The 24,741-nt window shown below is 41.8% G+C and overlaps 2 protein-coding genes across 2 annotated transcripts; one reads left to right on the top strand and one right to left on the bottom strand.

The window, feature by feature from the left end:
- The first annotated feature begins 91 nt into the window (after positions 1 to 91).
- DZANK1 (double zinc ribbon and ankyrin repeat domains 1) lies at positions 92 to 21,003 on the top strand. Its single transcript, XM_041489419.1, has 21 exons — positions 92 to 119; positions 1,222 to 1,345; positions 1,983 to 2,136; positions 3,205 to 3,322; positions 3,696 to 3,792; positions 4,554 to 4,666; positions 5,216 to 5,301; positions 5,950 to 6,067; positions 6,961 to 7,074; positions 8,030 to 8,122; positions 10,019 to 10,141; positions 10,860 to 11,024; positions 11,633 to 11,861; positions 15,173 to 15,276; positions 16,468 to 16,539; positions 17,443 to 17,539; positions 18,353 to 18,438; positions 19,498 to 19,578; positions 20,118 to 20,245; positions 20,600 to 20,674; positions 20,883 to 21,003. Exons 2-21 carry the CDS (start codon positions 1,237 to 1,239, stop codon positions 21,001 to 21,003), a joined length of 2,283 nt encoding a protein of 760 aa, XP_041345353.1. The 5' UTR covers positions 92 to 119; positions 1,222 to 1,236.
- A 508-nt stretch (positions 21,004 to 21,511) lies between these two features.
- LOC121365308 (baculoviral IAP repeat-containing protein 5-like) lies at positions 21,512 to 23,028 on the bottom strand. Its single transcript, XM_041489398.1, has 4 exons — positions 22,898 to 23,028; positions 22,706 to 22,815; positions 22,421 to 22,538; positions 21,512 to 22,203 (listed from the first exon to the last, which is right to left on the bottom strand). The coding sequence occupies exons 1-4, from the start codon at positions 23,009 to 23,011 to the stop codon at positions 22,123 to 22,125; spliced, it is 423 nt and encodes a 140-aa protein (XP_041345332.1). The 5' UTR covers positions 23,012 to 23,028; the 3' UTR covers positions 21,512 to 22,122.
- Positions 23,029 to 24,741: the final 1,713 nt, after the last annotated feature.

Here is a 24,741-nt window from a genome sequence, read left to right as displayed (position 1 = left end):
GGGCCGGTTGCCGCGCAACGGCCAATGGGCGGCGGGAGCGGCGGGCGCGGCGTCCCTGGAAACGGAGCGGGAGGGGCGGGATCCAGCGGGATCCGGCGGGATCGGGCGGGATCCAGCGGGTGAGCAGGGGCTGGGCAGCAGCGATGGAGCGGGGCGAGGTGTGGGGGCCGCCGGGGATGCGATCCCAAAAGCTGGAGCGGGGCCCGCGTAGCTTGGGTGTGCCAAGAGCGCGGGGAGCGTGAGGGAAAGGATGAACGCCTGCCCCTCAGGCCGGGGATGGAGCTGATCCGCCCGGGGTTCGGGGGTGTGTGTCAGAGGATGGACCGGGCTCGGCTCGGTGGTGCCCAAAAATGGGACAGGAGGAAACAGAGAGAATCTGGGACACGGGAAGTGCCCCGCTTCCACGGGAAAGGTTCAGCCGCGCCCTGCAAAGCAGCACTGGGACAGACTGGCCAGAGAGGGTGGGGTGGCCCTCGCTGCCTGCGGTGATGAGAAGCATCAGAGTTGTTCTGGAGCAATGCAGCGTTGGTGACAGAACCAAATTCTTGTAGCCCAGACGTGTTTCCTGGCCCTGAGCATCAATTCCCAAGATCTGGAGTACATTCTCTTTGTTTTGTAAAATGTCATCATATCCAAATGCAATTTTTCATTCTTGAATTACATGACATGGTAATGGCTATGTACATCAGGATAGATCAGGTTTGGCACCTGTTTCATGGATATATTCTGGATTCACATGATAACTGCAATAAGCTTAAGAAATAGCTGGTTTTCTTTAGTCCTTTCCAGGGCATCCTGTACTTACTCAGGTGGCCATAGTGGGACAAGGATGGTTTCACATCTGCCATGGTTAGGGTGGAGATTCCTGTCCCTTCCTCCTTCCGTGTATCACTGACATGAGGTGCTAATGCTGTTAATCTCAAACACACAGAATCACAGTCACAGGATGGTTTAAAGAATCCAGTGTTCCCTCTTTAAGAGAAACAGAGACAAGGAGTCATGCTAAAAGACTGTTTTTCTCAGTGCATTCTTCTTTTTAGACGAATCTTTAGAAGAACTTCTTTTCTTTTTCAATTATTTTGATTGTCTGCCTTTTTACTTTTCTATTTTAAAGATCACTGCTGAAAAAAGACAAGGAATCATGCTAAAAGACTGTATTTCTCAGTGCATTGTTCTTCTTAGGAAAATTATTGTCTGCCTTTTTACTTTTCTATTTTAAAGATCACTGCTGAAAAAATGACAGCTGGTTCTGTCTCAGCTCCTCAGATCATCCCACTTCGAATCCCACCTCCAGGAAAAGCTCAACGGGATATAGACACAAATACTCTCATAGAAATAAAATCAGGTATGAACAAGAGCTTTAACTCCGCCTCAAACCTGTACTTGTGTGTCCGTTGGAAATATTTGGCCTTTATACTTTTTTCACATTTAATCATGATTTTTGGAGTGTGCATTTAAGGAACTTATAAAATTAACCAGTAGGTTTGATGCACCAAATATTCTTGCATGTAATTTTATGCATCCAAACAATATTACTGACATAAAAGTTATATGTGTTAACTGTCTTAATTGCTTCCAAGGCCAAACTTTTAAGCTGTTGCATTTGGCTTTGACTGCAAAAACAGTGCTTGAAAGAATCATGTGCCAGGCTCACTCCCAGTGTTGTCGTTACAATTTTTGAATTGTCACCTTTTGCTGTGGCAGAAAATACCCTTTCTGTCATTGGAATTGGCAAGCTGCTGCAAGGATTGCATGCAAAATCATTTCACAGATACTTTGCTGTCAGAAATATTGCTTACAATGAAACTGCTTTTGTTGAGTAACTGATATTTCATGGGAGAAACAGTTTTGATCCCAAACATTCAGTCACTTATGGACCTGCTTTATTTTCTTTATGTGAGAAAAATCAAGCACGGTAGTGAGTACTTTGTTTTTCCAAGGCTGACTACAGTGTGAGGAATCACTTTTTCTGTTTCTTTCAGATACACCTGGGGCCTCTATTTATTACACTTTAGATGGAAGTAAACCAGAACTCATTAGGAAAGCTGGCCATGGGCCATATAACACTTTGGAGTATAAGGGTCCTATCATATTACCAGAGGGGAAAATAATGGTCAAGGCCCTGGCAGTTACAAAGTGAGTATCCTGTTTTGGTTTATTTTAGCCATGTTTTGGCAAGGGACAGACATCCCTGTCATAGCCCGTGTTGTTTAAAGCACTCCATACCCTGCAGGTGAGAGATGAGCCTTTCCCCAGGCAGTTTGCAATCTAAATGATCCTCATGAATAGCACTGACTTGGCTTCCTCAGGATAATTTTTATCCATTAAGTGTTTGTGTGGTTGGATAACCTCTTGGGTGTGATCTCCTGGACTCTGGGTGTCCATTGATCCCAGAGGCTGTGGGTGAGAAGCTGATGTACTGTCCTGAGAGCTCATCCTTTGGAGTGTGACCATCAGAAACACCAGAGAAACCAGGCTGGTGTTTCTGGAGTCACCCAGTGGTTCTGTGGATTTATAGAAGCTGGTTTTCCCAGGAATTTGCTTTGTTTCTCCCAAAGGATCACAGAATGCTGAACCTCACAGCTTAAGTACAACATTGGGTGAAGCAAAAATACAGTACATTGTAAGAAAACTGGATTTTGCTGCACAACCACTGATTTTGTCCAAACTAACTTCATGCTTAGAGATAGAGAGAGAGGACACATCTATTCTCTGTCTGTACTGTCTTGCATTATCTTTTATTTCCAAGGGAGCAGGAATTTCCACTCCACTTGGAGATTGGTGTTTGCTGTTCCCTGTTGGCAGCACCTGCAGCCAGCCTGTGCTTGTGTCTGCACTGCAATACAACATTATATAACACACAAAACCTAGGCCTATGTTTATTTTCGTGCTACCACTGCCTAGATAAACACTTGTTTCGAGGCTGTTTATATTAAGACATTTTCAGAGATTCACTATAATGACAATAAATCATGGAAGAGTGGTTTGGACATTTACAGCAATTTCAATCCACTGTTGTAATTTAATAGGTATTAGAGAATGACAGTTGTTTTAGCAAATAAATATTGCTCAGGATTCTACTGCAATAATGACTGGCAAGCTTGGAAAGGATGTTCCACCTAATAAGCCACATCCATCAGTGATTTTCTTTTGCAGCACACAGGTCTGTGGCAGGTTCTTAGCTTTGTGAATATTGATTTTCAGGGACTACAGGGAGAGTTCAGTTGTGACAAAGGTGTTTGTGGTAGAGTACCAGCAACCAAACTTCCTTTTCCCTGTTGAAGATGATGACAAGAATTTCCTAAAAGATATGGCCACACAGGTAAGTTTTGGAAATTGTAACCCCTTGTGTGAGTATAAAATGTTATATATATGATATTATTTACAGATTAAGCTTTCACTGTCAGTTTTATTCACATATCTTATTTTCTCTGTTTGCCCATCTTTGCTGCTTTGGTCCTTTTTGTAATATTAAAATTTCAAAATTTCACTTGCCCTCCCCCCAGTAGTATTTTATGAGTAATTGAGGTAAAATATTTTAAACCTGCATTTATCAGTTAAGCTTTCCAAATACTTCCATTGAAAATAAATACCTTAAGCATGTACTCTTAAAATTTTAACAAATAACTATAGCAAGAGAAGATTAGAGCAAAAGCAAAAATTTTATTTGGAATTCAAATGGAATTACATTTTAGAATAAGGAAGGTGGAACATTTACTACAAAACCTAAGAAGAATAGACTGAATGTGGAAATCAAGCCTGCCTGGGATGAAACATCCCAAGACCTTCAAGGTAAGCACCACTTCATAAAACTGAGATAGTCTTCTGTTCTAGCAGAAAATAGCATAGAGTTTCCCTCTTGTATCACTTGTAAAATGTGGGTAATTTTAAAACTCTCTCAGAAGACAGAATATCCTCTGGAAATTCCAGTTTGGATTGCTCAACACTGCAAATAGAGAACAAAATTTACCTTCTATACATTTCACATGACTTCTTAAAATCACATTAAAACATCACTCATTTCTCAGCAACACAATAAGGCCCTGTCTGTATTTCCCTTTGTGCCAGAAGATGCTCTTAAATTGATGGGATTGCAAATCCTTTACAGAGTTTCTTTACTGATGTTTGCTTGCAGCAAGATTCCAAAATAAATACACTGAGCAGAAATGAAAGCTTCACCCAGATTTTCTCTGTAGATAAAGTCTCTTATTCCATGGCAACAGCAATGGGACTGTTTTAGAGCAGGTAATTATATTAATGTTTACTCATTAATTTACTCTTAGGAGCTGGGTTTTTTTTTTAGCATGCAGGAAGGAAAAAAACTGTAAATAAATTAAAGCACAAAAGTAAGCTCTGTCAGAGAGGTGCGGGGTTTCTTCTAGTTTCATTTCCTGTAATTCCATGCAGCTTATTTGAACCCAAAATGTGGATACCAAATTTGTTTTTAATTATTCTTAGCTAGTATGTAACATTCCTGTTCAGGTACATATTAACTAAAGCATGAAGTGGGTGACAGTGGAATAACAGGATTGTCATTTTAATCTTGGAAACAGACAGAAAGCCTTCTCACAGATCCCCTCAAGGACCTCAGCTCCTTGCCAGTGGTTTGAGAGCCACAGAACACAGAGAGAAATCCACCTCAGCACAGCCAATGGAGTCTCTGCAGGTGAGCAAAGGGCTAGGCTGAAGAAAACTGCAAGGCTGTCATCAGGACAGAGGTCTAAAAAAGGAGGAGGTGAAGATTTGTGATCTCTCTCAGCTATTAATGCCTTTCCCTGGATTCAACAGTCTGATTTAAATGTAATGGTAATGATGCACTAGAATAGAAATGCCCAAAGCAGCACAGAATTGTCAGTATGGATAAAACCAAGCAAAGGAAATCAATACTGACTGCATTCCTACTAATTATTTTCTAATACATTCCTGAATCTGCAGTTAGCAAATACTTACTGCTGTTTGTTGGCAAGTTAATATTTAAAACTCAATATTCAGCAATGCTGTGGTGGAAGTATGTAGCAAGGCATTGATTTTTTTTTTTTTTTTGTTACAAGAAGCCGTGTGTCCTTAATGCAGCTAATAGGGGAAGGAAGGCTCCTCAAAGCAGTGCATTTCAGTGCAGTTTATTTCAAATTGCAGCACTAGCTGATTTTTCTATCTCTCTATGCATCTTGCAAATATTTCCTTACTAAAACGTAAAGAATTACCTCTATTTCAGTTTGCAAGTTCCTCTGCAGTGACTAGCCAGAAAAGCTTAGCAAGCACACAGGTGTCAAGGATCCAGAGTGAAACAGATTTCTTTAAGTAAGTGGCTTCTTCTTTTAACATATTTGTCCTTTGGAAAGTATCTGATCCTTTTGCAAGCTGATAATATTGTGGGCCTCTATAAAAATTAGGAAGCCAAAGACAGACCAGACCCTGGCTCATAGCTGCAGAGTATAATCTAGATAGGACTTTGAAAATTCTGTTTCTTAAATGTAGTTTTCAACTGTCAGTTGTCAGCTGTCTTATCATCCCTTAAAAAAACTCCTAACACCCATAGGATCAGAGGATAAACTGTCTTTTCAAATTATAGTACACCCTCAGTGCTGTAGGTGAGCACTTCTCACAGAGCATTAATGCTTATCAGTATTGAATAAGTTCAGTGATCTACATCGATGGCTCCCCATGGTGCAGCAGTGAGGCCTGACACAGACTGCCTGTCTGGAGACCTGTTTATCTCCCATGATGAGGAGGAAAGTATGAAACTCCATAGTAGCCAGAGAGCTTTCTACCTTGCAAAGCTGTTTAGAGTTCAGAACTCCATATCATGGATGCTGGGGCACAGTGTGGTGTTCCACCACAACTGAGAAATCAGTGTCCTAAGTCCTGTCACAACCAATTCCAGACTATTCATTATTATGCAGCAGTGCAATACTGAACCCAGCTCAGCCAGTTTGCTCTTATTTTCAGATGTGCACATTGTTCTGCCCCTCGCCTGTCTGAGCCCTTGGCTCACTTCTGCCAGAAATGTGGATCTCCTGTCCCCCCTGTGCCAGTCCAGCGCTTCCCAGTTCCCGAGGGAACACAGGTCAGCAAAACATCACAGCAATCCACACACCATCCTTGCACAGAACAGCACGCTCTGCAAGTTACAGGCAATGCTGGCAAACCTGTTACCTACTCACACTTTCACTTCAAAGTTCTGCTCTAATTGCTTTGTTCTGCTCAATACCTTTAGCACTGGACCCAATGAAATTTTCCAACAAGGGGTGAAATTGATCATAGATTTCTTCAAGGGCCATGTATTCTAATAAGGAAAACAAAGAAAAAGTAAATTATTTGCCTATGTCAGGAAACACTACCAGACCTGAAACTTTAAATGGTGGCATGTGTGGGCAAATGCACCAAGTTTTTGGAGCGGTGTGTGTAACTGTCTTGTCTAAGCTCTTCCCAAGAGATCATGACCTGATCTAACAAGTCAGTGGTGTGTTTTCCTTCCTGTATCATCAGAGGGTTGTCTGGTCTGGGCAATGGTGTAGTTTTAAGTAATGACTGAGATTCACCACCTCCTTAGATTAAGTTCATAATTAGGAGTATTTCAATTACCTGTATGAAGTGTGTGACAGTGGAATAACAGGATTGTAATTTTAGTCTTGGAAACAAAAAGAAAGCCTTCTCACAGGTCCCCTCAAGAACCACAGCACCTTGCTAGTCCTACTGTATTTTATAGTATCATTTCCATTTTATTGAAAATTACCTTAATACTTTTCTGGCATTCTCTTTCCAGATGTCTTAATATTTTCTCAATATGATCCTTTGATCTTTAAGGCTCAGTATCAGCATCAGTTGCTGTCAGTTGCTATGTTTCCAGTGACCTTGCTGCTAATGTAGACTCCAGCTAGGAAAATACTGAAATCTCATTATAACCTTAATGATCTCATTGTGCTCCTTAACATAACTGTGATGTGGCTTCTCCTTCAGATGGCACCGTGCCTTGAATGCAGACATCTTGTGCCAATGAATACACCCACTTGCATTATCTGTGAGGCACCAATAGCTCCACAGCTGCAGCCCCAAAACAACATCTGCATTAAGGTAATTGAGAATAAGTAAAACAAAATAGTCATTTAACACCTGGCATGCGTTTTTCTAACAGATGACTTCATTACAAATATTTTGATACAACCTGGCCTTGTATCATTACATTATGGACAGCTTTAAGAGTTAGTGGGATTTAAAACAGCTTGAATGGAAAAAGGGATTAAGGATTCCCCAGGAAAAGAAAGACATGGACATACCTCCCTTGAGAAGGAAGGAGCAGCAGAGGCAATGTGTGATAAGCTGACCTTAACCCCCATTTCCCTGTGCTACTGAGGAGGGCAGGAGACAGAGAATCAGGAGGAAAGTCAAGTCCGAGAAGGAAGGAGGAGAGGAGGGGAAGGTGTTTTTTGAGATTTGGTTTGATTCCTCATTTTCTACTTTGATTTGATTGGTAATAAATTCAGTAACTTTGCCCAAGATGAGTCTGTTTTTCCGCTGACAGTAATCAGTGAGTGATCTCTCCCTGCCCTTAAACTCATGAGCCTTTCATTATATTTTCTCGTCTCTGTCCAGCTGAGGAGGGGAGTAATAGAATGACTTTGGTGGGCACCTGGTCTTCAGCCAGGGTCATCTCACCACCAGAAGTCTTTTAAGGCACCTCATAGTATTATGGTATTATATTATTAATAATAACTGTCTATGCAGATACTGGGCTGTGTGATTTTTGTGAGTATAGTGACTAAATAAACTGAAACCAGAGTATACAAAGACCTGGAGATACTGATACTGCATGTCCTGAGGAAGCTATACCATAATTTAAAAAAGAATAGTCCCCATGCGATGAGAGGCAACATGGCCTAAGTAAAGTGTGAAACAGCCCAGACCTGAAGGATGTCCTCTATCTGCAGGGCTGAATAACCACAGTATTTTGTAAAATTATCTTCTTCTTTGTCTTTTTGTTGACAGTTTTCAAATACTATGTGAAATGCATTTTCTCTCTGTTTAAAAGGGCAAAGTCATTTGTCAGGTGTGTGGCACAGGAAATCCTCTGCACCATAAACACTGTGCAACTTGTGAGAGCAAACTGCCTGAAGTACAGATGGTAAGACTTCAATCACACTGGGGGAATCAAACCACAGCACAACATCCTTTATCTCTGGAAAACTGAAGTCATGTCCCTATGCTACCAAAGCAGAGATTTTCTCCCCAATGGCATATTTAAGCCCAGTTCTCCCACAGGAGCTCCACCACAAATGTCCAGCTAAACATAAGTGTCTCATGTGTCTTCAAGTTTCTGACATGGAAGTCAGGATTGTGAATGCCATTGAGAAAGCTCAGAAGGCTCTTAGAAAATGGGTAGTCTTGACTCCAAGAAGTCTTGTTTGTGTCCAGATTACTTTCAATTGCAATAGAAAAGTTGAGTATATACATCAGGAACATCAATCACACTGATTTCAGTTATTTTCTGAAAATAGAATACACTTTTGCATTATTTTTCATATCTCCACTTTTACATTATTTTTCTTATCTCCACTTGCTGCTTCTCCTACATGCATACAGCTAGCATGCTTGTATTTGGCTGTGACTGCACAGAGGTGAGAAAAGCACTAAAATATTACCCCTAAAATTGCTCTGTTTCAACTCCCTGTTTAGCTTGGTTCCTTAGAAGAATTTTATTTTCAGTACTGAAAAAATTTTGTATGAAAAATGTCTGGTACATTTCACTTCTCCATGTTGTGGTAAATACAAAAATGATAGAACAATAATGTTTTGCAAGTTAAAATTTTCAGATTATAATGATTAACATCCTGAGTTCTAAAACTATCCATAGCTAGAGGCAAAAGTCTCTTGTATAGCCACATAAGTGTCATTTCAAAGTGAATTTCAGTAGGATTCTATACTTACCTAGATAAATGTAAGTTTGGCTGCTTCATAAATGCAGACATGTGTGTAGATAATATGTAGCTGCATATGTAGTTAGGCATGTGTCTTGAATGTGAGACCTGTATTAGCTGAGAAAGTTAAATGCCAAGAATTATTAATAGTAATCAGAAAACTTGCTAATAATAGTGATGAATTACTGATAACAAGAGTACTTTTAATAATAGTAATCATACTGATCTCGTTATTAATGGCTGTTAAGTAATTTATATTTAGAACATACTTAGACTTGTGCTTTTCCAAATTTTATTTTCCAACTGAACCCCCAAATTACATTGTTCAAATTGCAATGCAGGCCACAGAATAAAACAGGGCTATTTTGTGTTTGCTTACTTGCTTTTATGGTATAATCAAAATAATTTTCCTTGGGTTCTGTCCCCTATCCATATTCCTGACTTGTAGAGAAAATAAATTGCATAAGCCTTAAGGCAAAACCTAACAAAACATTTTTAAGTCCTGTTTGTCCTAACTGGGATCTGTACTTAAGCTCTAGAGGTTTCAGATGAAAAACCTGTTTTGCTTACTCATATAAGTTAATTGTAGAAAAGTTGGGTAATATATAATTTGCACAAGGCAAAAGAGTGCAAAAAATATTTATGCAGCAAATTCCAAACTGTGAGGAAACTCTTTGCCTAAACACATTCTCACTGCCATACTACTAAAAAGAAAGGTACAAGGAAAATGGTGTGTTGGATTTGAAAATGCAAGTTTGTCAGTAGAGAAGCCTTCATCTTCATTTCATCTGTACTTATACATAGGGCCCTATTAATAAAAACTCAGTTTAAAAGCACACCATTGATAAGGTTATTTTTTACTGCTAATTCTGCTAAAAATATTTTCCAATTAATTAATGCTACATTTTACCCTGGTTTTGTAATGAAAATTATAGGTTAGATCCAAGTCACTCTGTGGCTCATTGTAAACTGCAATAATTCCTTTAGGCTGAATATTACTTTATGTTGCCAGAGCAGCTTGCTTTCCTCTTTCCCCTTATTAGGCCTGTGGACTTTCCTTCCTGAGGAGCATTTTCTCCCTAATGCTTGTTTTGTTTAATCAGCCCGTGTTTGGAGGAGACTCCTGCCCACCTCTGCAGGGCCAGCCAAGGAAGACGGCTCAGTGCTCCAAGTGCAGCGGCGTGAACCGGAGCGACGCCCGCTTCTGCGCCTGGTGTGGGGCCAAGGCACGTGCTCCTGCTGCTGTGGGGACAAACCTGGGGCTGCTTCTCTGCAGCAGTGTCACACTGCTCTGTGCAAAGCTCCTGCCAGTCAGTCAACACTGTCATCATCCAGATACTAGCTAGAGCATAGAGGATTGTGTATGGAAAAATGAACGGCTTAGAAGACATCCTGACCCTATATCAGTCAGTGACCTCAGGGTTTAGAGCTGCAAACAAATTATCACGGGTCAACAAGCACCAGGTCATTGCATCAGCTGAGATGTAACAGCCCTGTGCTCAGGCAAAGTAGCTTAACCATCAAAGGTTAAAGTACAGGCTGACCCAATGCAAGTTTTCCCATAACAGCTCTGGGCTATAATCACCTATACAGGCAATTACCAGATATGAGATGATGCAATTGTTTTGACTGAAGGGCTCCTTAACTTCAGTAAAGACAAGTACTTAACTGCTGCTCAGTAGAGTTACAATCAATGCAGACAATTTCCCCTTGTACAGTGCGTCTATCTAAGATCACACTCAAGAAGAATTTATTCTCTGTGAACTGAATGCACACAAAATTTGAAACACTCCCCTATATGCATAAATAACGATTAGTCCTGTAGTGTACTAGGGCACTCAGGGTGGTACTTTACTTCCTTTTAATTCATTCCTCTGCTCTTATAATTTCTGAGTCATTCATCCTATGTTCCTCCAGTGACAAATATTGCATTGAACTTTCCAGCCTGGACCTCCTCCATCCTACTTTACTTGTTCCAAGTGTGGTACCAGCAACCAACCCTATGCTCGTTTCTGTGTGTTCTGTGGTGTCTACATAGAGCCCCCATCCAGACAGAGCTCTCCTGGCAGTCCCATGGACCGTGGGGACTCCTCTCTGGCATCCTCTCAGGTAGGACACCCAGTGTTACACAGCCAGGTTTGAACTCAGCTGAGAGGCTGCTCCACTGGGGGTATGGATCAGCACAGCTCCATTCATTTCCTTGGGACAATGCTGTGGGCTGGGAGCACAAGGAGGGCAAAAATGTTTGTTTTGCTTTCTGCTGAAAAGCAGCCTCAGCCCAAGGCCTCAATCCGGCCTCTTTGTAAATGGCAAAAGGAGAAACAATCAGCCTTTCAAAAGTCTTAGCTCTTCAAGTAGTTTTATCTTATTGGCTGTGAATTATTTGTCGTCAGCTGATACAAGGTATTCTTCCACACAAATGTAGTAGCTGTTTTTAAACTGTTTTAACAAAAAGCCAAATACTTAACAAGACCAGCTTTTACCTACAAAAGTATACACGTCCTGTGGCAATTGTGAAGAATTTGGATTTTGCTTGAATATTTGTGATAAGTTGCATTGTTGTTACAGACTGGTAATTAAAATTTTTAAATTGTTAATTATTCTTCCTACTTGCTTTTTAATTCCCTTACAATTTGGTGTTCTGGGTAGTTATGCTTGTAAGCCATTGAATTATATCTATATTACTTACATTTTCCCTTCTCCCCCACCCCCCACAGGCAAAACTATTACAGGCTCAAGCTGGCTGGCAAACATGTCCTGTTTCCTTGCCCAAATCAAGGGCAGAACTAACAGAAAGAGAAGATAAAGGAACCCAAACCATTGGACTTTTTTACCCATCCAGCAAACTCTTGGAAAAGAAGGAGCTTGAGCTGATTTCACAAAAAGAAAAGGTGGAAAAGATGAGTGATCATAAGCCTCTCCTGACAGCCATTAGTCCTGGAAAAGGTTAGAAGTTCTGATTTTATGGTTTCTAAACAATTCATGACCTTGCTCTTTTTCTTGAAAGTATTGTAGTGTATGGAATCAGTAGGACACTCATTACAAGTAGGACACATCTTTACAAGTCTGTTTCCATCAGTCACTTGTAAAAGCACTGCCTTAGAATTCAATCACTGATCTCCACCAATAGCTACAATAAAGCTATCAGCAATACCAAAATTGGGGTTACTGAGCCCTGTACAGCCTTACTAAATTGGTAGCAGTTTGATTTCTTCAGATCCCACAAGACTGGAGGCAGGTGTCCTGAACTGGAATTGGAAACCACTGAACAGCTCCCAGTTCCCAGCACCCTCCCCAGTCCCTGCCATGTGAACTTCAGGTGGAGCTGTGATGGCACCTGCAGGGATATTGATAAACAAAACTCTGAGACACAGGGGATCAGAGCTCTTGAAAATATGATGAAGCTTGTCTACATGAGGAACTTGTTTGGGGTGCTGTTGTGGAATAAATTATAGAAGCTTCAGAAGCAAAAAAAACTAAACTAGAGGAAGGGATTCTTAATAGGATTATGAACACATCACTCATTGAAGAGTCTTTCCTCTCACAGACTACAGTAGGAGCAGTATCAGTAGTGCAGACAACTTTCTTTCACAGGGAGTTTTGTGGTCACTTTGTTCTTTGTGGAATCACTTGGCTGTTTGCTGTCATTAAATGCTTGCCATTTTTAGAGGTTTTAGTTTTACGATCCTGAGAAATCTTCAGCTTTCTGGATCCCAAACCCTTGAAGACAGTCCATCAGTATTAATTAGGTATCTAATAAATGACTCAGTGGGCAAAATTGTCTTTAATCTCACAGGGCAGTCCAGCTGGGCAATCCGTAGAATGAGTTAATTTTAAATTATTATAGCACCAAACCCGGGTTTAGAGGAGCAGTTACTCTTTTGCATCCACTTTCTCATCTAGCTCTCTTCAGCAATCAGATGATCACCCCCTCAGGCTGCTACCAGAATTAATTTTCTATTGGGTAGTAAAAGTTGCTAATGAATGTTAGAAATTTCTCTTTCAACTCTGTGTGTCTGTATTCAGATGGACTCTGATTCTTAAAATAATCACTGGAGAAATCTGTTTTTCCTCTCCCTTCTTCTGAAATGTGACATGTTCTCTTAGGCATCACTGTAGGAAATACAACACTTGCCTCAACATGTCAGGGAGCTCAATTTAGTCAGAGACAAGAAAGGATTGGCCCCTAATAGTGCCAAGAAAAAAGCAAAGTCACACTGAATATTTGTATATCTCTGTCAGAAGTACAGCTCTTGACTTGAGAGTGAGAACTGCTGTCACTGGGAAAGGTTGGGCAGAAATTCTGAGCTGCTTTTGAATTCTTTTCATTTTTGTCCACTTAGCAGAGGTAACTTTGTTGAAGTTGCACTGTGTAATGTATTCTCCTTTGGATCCTGCCAAGGACTGAGGAACTTATTCCATAAATCAATAAATGTCTCTTACAGTCAGTTCATGCTGAGTCGTATACATGGCTTGAAACTATCAGTATCAACAAAACTGTGCACTATCACCCAGGAAAATCTTGTTTATGTATGCCAAATATGACCATTATTTCTTCAATCAGAATAGGATCAGACATTTGATATTCAAGTTTTTAAATAGAAGTGATTAAATAAATGGTGGAGGTTATTATTTCTTGACTGTATGAACTGTTAACTAACCTTCTTTTCATGTGTGAAGATTAAAAAAATATTAAACAGTTAAGAAAGGGGCAAAAACAGCAGTATCAAAACACTAATCCTCTGGTGTATACTGTATTTCTTTTTTTGCTGTACTTTCAGTCTGTTTTGAACAGGAACCAAGACATTTACCAGGTAAACTTTACAAAGAGCTTCCCTTTTCTACTGTAACAAAGGTTAAATCAGTGTGATATAGGTATAATCTGCTATTGGCAGCATGGATTCAAGTATTCCATCAATGCTGCCAAAAATCCTTTGAGATCTAATAGAACATCAACCATGCAAGAATATGTTCCTGACCATCTGGATTTTTTCAAATAAAATCTGGGGATCTGGGCTAGTTATGAACCACTTTATTGCAAATAATACTGACTTCTATGGAGAGATCACTCACCAAGTAGTTTATTTAAGATGTTTTAAACACTGCTTTCAGCTTCTATTAGTTTTTGCATATGAGACTACAGCAGGGAACAATTTATGTTGTTCTGTGGATCCTTCTTTTTCTATTCATTTAGAGCTGATTAACAAGTAAGATTTGTTGGTTTAGTTTGTCATAGCATCATTTGTCAACCTTGAGTCTTCCAAGCACAAAACTCCTTGTGCCCTTGCTTTGTCTTGTAAAAGCCAGAGCAGCACTTTCCTTCTGGCTTGGTCTCTTTTCACTGTTTTAAGCTTCACTTAACATGAAGGAAAGGATAAGGTCAGAGCAGCTGCATTGGGTCAGTTAAATGAGGTTACCAAGCCCACACAGTTTATTTACAATAAAATGAATCATTCTCTGTATTTACCATGAGGATGCTAAAAAGGAAAATCAGCCAGATCCTGAAAACAATCAGTTAAAAATGAGAACAAGTCCATTTGTGTTTTTTCTCTGATGAAAACAAAATGTAGCTCTGGAATTGCCTGGACAGGAGGTGCAAAAGCTCTAAGTGGCTTAAGATGAGTTTTTAATCCAGGGACATTAAGCCCCTTATGTTTTGTGCCCTCTATCAGCATAAAGGAATGCTGACTCTCTCCCAGCAATCCTGACAGGCAAAAGAACAGGAATGCTTAAGCTTTTAATATGGTCTCACATATATAATTAAAAGGAACTTATTTGGAGGATAATTTACACAGACCAAAGTGTTGTGTATCCTGAGTTTCTGTGTTTGCAGTTTTCAGATTTGGCTTATTTTTCCCTGTCAGTTATTCCAAATCAACTAAAAATCAGTTCAGTAACACATAATTGCTTAATTGTAATATTTTACTTTTTTCTTTTCTTATGATCTGGAATGGTGTGAGATTTTTCCCTTCACACAGAATCAGTTTTGTCTCCTAAGGATCATTCTAAGACATGGCTTTGTTATGAATAAAGGGCCCTAAGGATGAATTATAACTACAGATAAAACAGTGTTTCACCTGGCTTTTTAGGGTATAACTTCCTTCTCATTTTCTTGATTAGATGAATTTTCTACAGAATTTTTTTTTTTTTTAAATCTCAGTGAAACTGTGCTATCTTTTAAATCTTCCATCACTTGACTAGAAGGAATGTTAATCACATTTTAAGGATTTTTCTCCTGCTTAATTCCCTGTGAACAGGTTACTGGAGAAAACAGCTGGATCATGTTTGTGCTCATGTACGAAGCTATGCCCAGAACAACCTTGAATTCAGAACACTGATTGGAGAACCTCAAATGGGAAAGGTAGGAAGGAGCTTGTGAGTAATATCATCCTATGGAGGGTCATGAAAAGATTATTGTGGCTGCTACATAAACACTGGAAAAATAAATGTCTCCCTTTTCTTTAGATGTTGATCTGTTTGTGTGTGTCGTTTGTCTTGTTTGGTTGTTCCATTTTTTGGTCAGTCTTCTCCTGAAGACTTTTTTCTGCTTTTTTTCTAATGGCAATTCCTATTCTCTCACCTAAGAGCTGTAAGGGAAGTGAGAAATCCTTTGCTCAGCTGCTTTTATATAGTAAGAAGGTGAAAACCTAGGACTCCTTCCTAAGAAGTAGATTCTCCAGTAGATACTTGACACCTGGTTTCTATATTCACTGAGACCTATTGTCCACCAGGATGTTCAGAAGCTGCAGTGCAACTATAAGAGAATATCTGCTTAATAGAGTTGAGATACAGTCCATTGCAACTTGTTTCCTCTGCTAGAGGATCCAAAAGGATACCCTGAAGAATATAAAATTGCATAGAGAAGGCTATTCCTGCTGCTTTTTGGCCTTTTGTCAGTTTATTGTCTTAAAAGCAGTGCCCCCAGAAGTAACAAATGGTTCAAAGCAGATGCCAGCTATCTGGGTTTAATGCTGCTTTTTCAGTTTTTCATGTGGATTAGAAATATAATCAACCTTACCTCAAAATTCTCAACCAGCTGCAATATAATCTTCATTCCCCTTCTTTATAATCACCTGCGCACTCATTTCTGTGTGCCTTCCATAGACTTGTTGCCAGCAGTACTGCCTCAAGGAACTGATACACAAAGGTACCAAAGTTTTAATACAGACTGTGCTTCCCCAGACTGGTGTCACTAAAGCAGCCACCAGTTCTCCTGGATCTGGGAGTCCCAGGAACAACACAGCCTTTTATGCAGCTACATCATCTCAGTGGAGAATGACTGAACTTCCATGAAATGCAGCCTCATTACAGTTTTGGATTCATTTGGTATCAGTTGTTGTGAAATTTCCAGTTACTCAAAACACACGTGCCCCTTTCTCATTGCCATGGGAAGCGTTGGTACAATATCACAAGGAGGCAAAGGCCACACGTGTGATTTTGTGCATTGGCTGCACAAGAAACACCATCAGCAAGAATTATTCTTTAAAGTACTTCTGTGTTGGTTTTTTTTTTTTTTTGCTAAGATATACTAATGGCTGCTCTTTCCTTTTAGATCAATTATGCCACCATCTCTGAAGATGACTGTGAAGTCACTATTACATTGAATTTTGCTGCTGTTAACAAGGTCAGTTCATGGGATGGGGCCTACTGAGAGGCAGCTGGTCACTAGAGCAGTGTAATGCTGATATATTTTAAATTCAGGTCTAAACAAGAAATGCTTTTGTTCAGAGGGTGTTAACTGACCTCTTCAGAGAAAATAATCTTTTTCTTTCTCTGTTGGAGTTGGATGAACAGGTATCTTTATCAGATTAAGCCAGACTTCATGGTTATGTCGCTATCATCTCACATTTTGTTAGTTTGCTCTTAGTATTAACTTTGTTCTTTCAGCTGATGTTGTTTGATGATTCTAGCACCCCTTAGCTTTTGCTCTCAGAACCTGCTTTTCTTCAGCCTGCAAAGTGTGCTCTTAAAAACTAATCTTAGTAATTTTCAATAGTTTGGAGATAACTTTTTGTCAGAGCTCCTGTTATAGCTCTATTCAAAATCTGGAATCTCTGTCTCAGGAATTACCATGTTCCAAAAACCGCAATGTACACATTTCCAGCTTTTCAAGATGAAAATCTATTATTTCAAAAATCAAAAATTCAGACTGTGTCTCTTGTGTGGAATTTTGGAAAGCTTATCTTGCCATTGAGGCCTGAAAACCTGTATCACATCATCTCAGAAGTGAAATTTCTCAAGTGGTAGAAACATTTTCATTTGGATGAGAATCTCAATTTCATTAATTGAGGTTGTATCACTTTTTTTTTTCTAAATCAAAAGAAATACCTAACACAAGGTTCAGAAAAAAATTGCTACATAATTTTGCCTCAAAACAGAGTTCAATTACATATGATAATGTCTTGTGGTAATTTGACACTGATATTCAAAGCCTATGTATTTTCTCATAGGCAAGTATTGTGCCACTAAGATTACAGCAGCATTACATGATCATCTTAGTAACTGCCTGCATTTGATGATTCTACAGGATATTCATCCTAACAGAGCAGTGAAGTTCAGCAATGATTACCTGAGTGCTGGAACAGAACTCACAGATGGACAGGACGGCAGTCAGACTAATTTTGGTGAGATTTTTTCCTTCCTGGTCTTTACAGTAGACCATAAATATAGCAGTCAGGAATACAGAAGTAGTGCTTGGAAGCCTAGAGATCAAGGCAGGCAAACATTCTGTGCCTATTAAAGTTGATCTTTTAAGTCTCAAAACGTGTCCAAGTTGAGATTTAAGCAATGTACAGATGCTCTCAAAAAATCCTGGGAACTTCATCCCTGGAGAGCTGAGGAGACCAGTGAACTGCAGCCACAGGTCACAGCAGTGCTTTTATTACAGTATTATATCAAACTTTAGATGTTTCACATACTCTTTTACAGTAGGAACCATAAATATCAATATTATCTCTACTTCTGAGCTCTGCCACGGACTGCCAGCTCTGGCATATTTGGCAGAGATGAGAAATTATGAAATGCATTCATGTGGAGATGTTGTTTAACTGCAATCTCCCACTGGTGTCAGTAAGAGCTCAGCATTTTGGGCATCTCATTTTGGACTTAGGTTGTGATTAAATCAACCAGTTGTAAAGTCATCATTACAATTCAGGAATTCTTATAGCATCATTTGACATATTTAATTCACATGTAAGTTTCATCTACTTTGTGCTCCCAGTCTGAGGCTTGGCAAGAGGCAGTCACTGCACTGGGAGCTGTGCAAACCTTTTGTTAAAAACCAGTTTGAACTGCAACAAGTATTTAATCACTTTCTCATGTGGAAAACTGATAAATACTGCTTTGATTTTGGATAAATTATTTCCAGATCTCTGCTCCAAGTTCTAGTTAGGATACTGACTTTGCTTTGAATTAACACTTGTTTTCCTTTCTGGTAGGCAGAGATTTGAATCTTTTCTATTCAAAAAGCAAAATAAAGAGAACCAAGTCAAGAACACTCATGGGACAGGAATATAAACTCTCTGTAAGTATCCTCTGCAAATACAGGAAAAAAGATTTATAGAGCAGCACTTACATAAAGGAGGGCATCCAGGCATTAAAATAGAAAGGTTTTAACCCTGACTGGGGCAGGGGATAAAAGTCCAACTTAATACAAAACCTAGACATTGGTAACTGACATTTAGTTCAGAACTGAAAATAACTAATTTGTTTTTCTAAGAGTTTAATTAGATTTTTTCTCTTGTTTTGAACCCATTCAATTTTGCAACTGCATTAGGCCTAAGGACTGTTGCAGTGATTCTCTTACAGATTTTTTTCAGAAGCAACATCATATGGAGGTACTGTCGTCTTCCCTTGACTTTACATTTGACTCCATAGAGGCCTAGTTTAAGAAGTAAGGATTTACTTTCACTGGAGACCAAATTTCCTGAAAGAACTGTCTACTAAAGGGATTGTCAGTAATGACATGGAAAATTTCAAAAGGGGAATGTACATTAATCTAAGCTTGGATCAGTCAGCAAACTCAACAGGTGGGAGAAGATACAGAGCTCTATGATATGGGCCCAGAGATGAAAATGCTTGGTCAAATGACTGAGCTTTTAAAATGAGAAAAGGTTGAAAGTGGGAAGAAATAAAAGGAAAGGTTTTAGGTTTTGTTTGTTTGTTTGTTAAGTAAACTAATTTCACTGAGGCAAAACAGACAAATTTTTAAAGCAAAATACTTCCACAAGTTCTGGAAGCTTCAAACTTTACTCCTAAACATGTAGCCTTGTTTAATTTTACTGTGCTGAGCAGATCTTTGTACAGCCCTGGAGAGCTGCACTGACATAAAGTGAATAATTTGCAGACACACATTGCTGAATGAAGACCTCAGTAGTGAGATATTAGCCAAGGTTACTCAACACTTGCTCAGGTTCAGAAAGACGTTCCCAAAGAAGTCAGGGATTAGTAACAATGAGGCTCAGATACATCACATTCATGCCACTGTGTGCATTTTGCACTTTCATTCCATGAAGAATCTGGCCCTTGACTTACTTGTATTTTCCCTGTGTGAAATGTTCCTGGCTATTGTGTGTCTCCACAGCCAGAGTCCAGACAGCTGCTGGATGAGCTGGGTCAGTCTGGGAAAGGAAGAATCACCTTCATAGAACAATTGCTCAGTGATGTAAGTAACACTTGCTGAAGTTTCCTTTTTCAACTCTTTGGCTGTCTACTGCATGAACATTAGCCTGGAATGCAACTTCAGCTTGATGATTAGAAGGCAACAGCCTTGCAATACCAGTCTTCAGATTGAAAGAGCATTTTAGAGAAGATAGGACCTATTTTACATTTATAAATGATCTCCCCAAATTTCTATTTGGTCAATGCATAAGGCAGTCTTCCCTGGGTTTGTCAAAGCCAAACAAACAAAAAAAAGTACTAGTTTTATCATTTAGGATCAAGTCTTCTGTATAGCAAAAGCAAGCACAATCTCTGTGTTTCTGCTCTGGTATCTCATTTGGCTACTGTTACACACATTAACTCTGGCTTTGAGCTAGGAGATGACAAACATTTTCAGAAGAAAGCAAAACTGCACACTTTGAAACTCTCTCGGTCTTGAGCATGAAGCCCATGTGCCAACCTGAACTGGCGTAACACAAAAGCGAGGTGGAAGCTGAAGAATCTGTAGTTTTACCAGCCCCCTTTGCCTCTGCTCTGTCCCAGGGAGCTGACCCCAACTCCCTGAGCGAGGAGGAGCGCCCTGCCCTCACAGTTGCTGTCCTGAACAAGCACACAGGAGCCATCTCCCCTCTGGTGCAGAAAGGGGCTGACATTGACCAGCAGTCAGGGCCGTAAGTGAGTTCTGATCCTCTGCCTCAGCTCTTCCCAAGTCTCACCAAAAGAAATCACACGTGCTCCTGTTTCAGAGAGAACGAAACCCCATCTCTCCTCCACAAATATGTTCCTTTCAAGGACAGTATCCACACTCCCTCTTCCAGCTGCCAGCTTTGAAGATTTCTCATAATTTGTTATAAAAGCTGCTGTTCTGTTCAGTTCCTTCCCCCACCCACTTCAATTTAATATGATAAACATCACCAAAACCTACCACATTTCTCATGTGTTCTGTGTCCTCCTATTCATCTTCCTACGTTTTATTTGCTAAGTTTCCTTAGGTATTAAGTGCACTGCTCATTCCTCCTGTGCAGGCACAACAACACAGCTCTCCATGAGGCAGTTCTGCTGGGACTGGAGGGAGAGGAGAGCATCCGAGCCCTGCTATGGTAGGTACTGTGGCTGGGCCTCCAGCTCAGCTGCAGGCTCCCCCCAGCCTGGCACCACCACTGGAGGGCCAGAGCCTGCCCCGTGTCCCTGTGGGAAGGAGCATCCAGAAATTCCACAGTTACTCCACATCAACATTCACCACAAGCCACTTCATCACTAAGTGCACTGAATTTAAGCAGTTTAAACCAATGTGTTCTGTACTTACAGCTGCAATGCAAGCGTGCAAAAGAAGAATGCAGCAGGGCACTCAGCGCTGGATTTGGCTGCTGCAGCTGGAGATAATAAGGTTATTTCACTGCTCCAAGTAAGTCTGGATAGAGAACACTAAGCAAACTTATGTGACACAGGAACATTTTTCTCATCAATGTGTTATTACAACAAACTTTTTCCCCAAATAAAGCTGAAGGTTGTTTAACTTTGGGAGCACCTGATCACATGTGTCCAGCTCTGTCTGCAGAATCCACGACCCTGTGTGATCAGCTTGGGCCCTGTAACAGTCAAACAGTTTCTCCAAGACTGCCCCATTCCTTTCCAGCAGTTCAGAGCACAATTCCCCTCTGACTGCACTCTACTCTGCAAATTTCCTTTCCAAACAAAGGGACAAACCAAACCTTCCCAGGCACAAATACATTTCAATGTCTCTGAAACGTCTGTAATTCCTGATGGACACTGCTTATGAGAGTTTGACACTTGAGCAACAGCACTGCAAGCTGTAACTGATGAGCTTCATTTCCTTTTTGATGGTAAAACTGCAACCAGTGCAGCCCATTGCAGTACAGGTCAGAGTCTTGTCCTCCAGAAAATCGAGTAAAACTACTTTGTTGTTCTGCCTTCAACTTTTATTTATAAATGCATCAACACGAGGCAGCAGCCAACTACAAACAGAAGTTTACAAGAATACCAGGCACACTAAGGTGTGGTATAACTCAGTGTTATTAGCCACAATCCTAAATCCCTCAAATATTTTTAAAACTTCTACATCCCAAAGTATCTAAAAGCATCAGTAGATTCAGTACAAACATGGAAATACATGTCAACTCCTATGAGAAACATAAGTTTTAGCACCAGAGCTACCAGTATCTTTATGAGACAGCAATACCTCTAAACAGGTGGATTTACAACAGCACAAAACAAAACACCAAAAAAACAAACAAAAACAAAACAAAACAAAAAAAAAAACCACCCACAAGTAAACCCACAAATAATAATCCTGTAAAAACCAGCATGAAAATTAGAAGAATCCTTGCAGAAAAAGATTTTGTATGCAATGCATCAAACCCCAGGTACTTTCCAGACAGACTGGGAAGAGTGAAGCAGAATTCCCTCTGCTCCTCAGGGACAGCCAGTCTGGAAGCAGCCTCAGGAAACACGGCCATTCAGTCACAGGGGCAGTGCCACAGCATGTGGACAAGAGAGATGTCACTGGCAACTCTGAAGCTGCAGCAGTCTAGGCCAGATTCTTTATACTACAGCGCTGGATCTTGGCTTTATCTTCAACCTTGGTCATCTTCTGAGAAACCTCTTTCTTCTGCAAAGAGTAAAAGGGATACGATGTTATTAAGTGGAGTATGTTCAGCTTCGAGGAGAAAGCAGGATACATCCTGCATAAAGCATGGCTGAGAACCAGGAAAGGGGACACCGGCCGATGCAGCCCGAGCCTGGATGCAACAGGCACTTTGCACAAAGCCTCGTGTTAAGGAACGAGGCCAGCTGAACACTTCAAAGACAGGAAGCCGTGTACGTACAAGTGCCTTTCTCGTTCGCATTTTTTCCAGCTTCAGGAACTCCTGCACCGTCAGCTTAGGAGGTTCTTTCTGAAGAGAAAGAAAACCACAGGCGGCAGTGTGTTTTTTGTGCTCCTCCCTGAAAAGAGGCATAAAGAAAGAGAAAATAAAAGAGAAGGCAGCAGCTCCCAGCGAGCCACACGCAGCCGCTCTCCCCTGCCGAGCCCCTCGGCTGCCACCAGCGGCTCCCCCGGGCCGGGGCGGCCCCGATCGGGGCGGAGGCCGAGGGATCCCCCCGGTACTCACAGGGGGTCGTCGTCGGGCTCCCAGCCCTCCAGCTCCTTGAGGCAGTAGAAGCACTGCGCCACGTCGGGGCTGTTCTCGCTGGGGCTGTGCACGAAGCCCGCCGCCGCCATCTGCGGGCACAGGAGAGGCCGTCAGCGCCCGCCCGGCCCCGCTCCCGCCGCCCCGGCCCCGCCGCCCCGGCCCCGCGCTCACCCGCTCGGGCGTGCAGGCGCAGCCCTCGGTGAAGGGCCAGTTGTGGAAGGTGGCGGCGCGGACGGAGTCGAAGTAGAGCCGCCACACGTCGGGCAGCACCTCCCGGCCCTCCATGGCTCCGTTCAAACGGCCGCGCGCGCGGGGCAGGGCGGGAGCGGGGCGGGCCCGCCGCCCTCACGGAGCCCGCGCAGCCAGCCGAAAGGAAGCTTTTCCTTGTGGCAGCGAATCGGAGCTCAGGGAAACTCTCGGGCTTTGCCGCCCTATTAGGAAAGGGTGAGGTTCCGCCTTTATTCTCCGGGAAAGCCGTGCTTTGTCGGGCTGTGCTCGGCTCCTCCTCTCCGTGCTACGGTCGCTGCCCGGCGGCGGGAAGCGCGGAGGAGCCGCGCCGGGGAGCAGGGCGGCGGTGGCTCCTCAAGCGCAGCTCGGGGGAGCCAGCAGCCGGCTCCCGAGGCACCAGAGGGAAGCAGAGGGCTGGCAACACCGTTCGTCTGCTTGTTTCACTACGTACCTTAGAAGAACCTCACCCCTTACAAAGGCATGGGCTCCCACCCCGAGGATCACTTCACTGCCTTTGGGGATCGGGGGTTAAACGAGGGACCTGGATAGAACAAGCTGGCTGCAGCTCAGCAGGTGACACAAGGCTGTCATAACACAATCGGCACTCGGCAGTCCCTGAGGGACAAAGCCACAGAGCAAGATGGTCCTCAAGATCTTCATGGTCACCTTTGAGAACACAATGCAGAACCAGCTATCTTCTCAGACTACTTTATATTTCCTAATTCTGTCTGGAAAGGAGGAGCTTGCTAAGGCCTGCATGTGCGTGCCTTCTCTGGGGGTGCCCGTAGGGAAATGAGTTTCTTGCCTTGGTTAGCTGCCCACACATATCCTCTTAGGGCCATACTGGAGTTTGCTAAATTCCAGTGAAATAAGGTGATGGAGAGACACCTTAACAAACAGTATGACTACAGACAAGCTTTTCCAAGGGAAGGGCTTTAATTCCATTCATAAAGACATATATTTCTTTTCTTTCAAAGTCCAGGTAACTCATAACATTAAGAACACTGAAAATTTTCACAGTCATGAAACAGGCAGAAATGTGCATGGATGTCTGGGCACACAACCCATGGCTGGGCTGGTTTTCCTTTCCTCGAGCACTGGTTTTGTGTTGGTGATGATGGACACTGGCTACACAAAAACATACTTTGTGTCCCTTTCTCTTCTGTTACCAAAATGAAGACTCCACTAAGGCAATTACTGCTATAGTAAGGTAGCCAGCAGGTACACACAGTAGATTAAGGACAGAAGTCACATTTGGTGTGCAGCTCTCTGTGGGCTTGATGTGAAAGGAGCATCCCAATGGATGTGATCCATAGTTAAAATGCACAGCCTGACCTTTGGTCAGTGGAGCTTTCTGTTCATCTGCACTGAAAGGCAGAGAGAGAAGCTGCTGCATTGTGGAAAAGGACAAGAGCCACTACCAGAGAAATCGTTTGGGGTTGTGGTTTTTAATTCTTGGGTATTTCTATTTATACTTTGCCAGGTGAGCCTAGGTGCTTCCAAGAACTAGATCTGGGCCACCTCTGCCCTCTCCTCCCTCCAAGCTGCCAGCAGACTGCTTCTACAGATCAGAGCCGGCATTTCAAACATCCCCGCTGACTTTTGCTCTGGGTTTCTTCCAGCCAGAGCGCCTGTAGCAGGAGGAGGTGGGTGCTGGAGCCCGTGAGGCTGCTCTGTGGCTAGTGGAGTGCCCAAAGGGCTGATCTGCAGACCAACAACCACAGAGAGGTGGAACGATTCCAAAGAGCTGATCTGGCAGCTGCGGTGCCCTACCTTTGCTAGACACA

This window comes from Pyrgilauda ruficollis, unplaced genomic scaffold (assembly GCF_017590135.1).
Source record: "Pyrgilauda ruficollis isolate IOZ18807 unplaced genomic scaffold, ASM1759013v1 scaffold93, whole genome shotgun sequence".
Classification (NCBI taxonomy): Eukaryota; Metazoa; Chordata; class Aves; order Passeriformes; family Passeridae; genus Pyrgilauda; species Pyrgilauda ruficollis.
This window is presented reverse-complemented; position numbering and strand designations above follow the sequence as displayed.

Excerpts from the sequence above, each read along its gene's own strand:
- DZANK1 (XM_041489419.1), top strand. The coding sequence starts at position 1,237 with ATGACAGCTGGTTCTGTCTCAGCTCCTCAGATCATCCCACTTCGAATC. Across the intron at positions 2,137-3,204 it reads AAGGCCCTGGCAGTTACAAA|GGACTACAGGGAGAGTTCAG; the intron begins GTGAGTATCCTG and ends ATTGATTTTCAG. Across the intron at positions 17,540-18,352 it reads CGGCAGTCAGACTAATTTTG|GCAGAGATTTGAATCTTTTC; the intron begins GTGAGATTTTTT and ends CCTTTCTGGTAG.
- LOC121365308 (XM_041489398.1), bottom strand. The coding sequence starts at position 23,011 with ATGGAGGGCCGGGAGGTGCTGCCCGACGTGTGGCGGCTCTACTTCGAC. Across the intron at positions 22,816-22,897 it reads GCGCCTGCACGCCCGAGCGG|ATGGCGGCGGCGGGCTTCGT; the intron begins GTGAGCGCGGGG and ends CTGTGCCCGCAG. Across the intron at positions 22,204-22,420 it reads TGCGAACGAGAAAGGCACTT|AAGAAAGAGGTTTCTCAGAA; the intron begins GTACGTACACGG and ends TACTCTTTGCAG.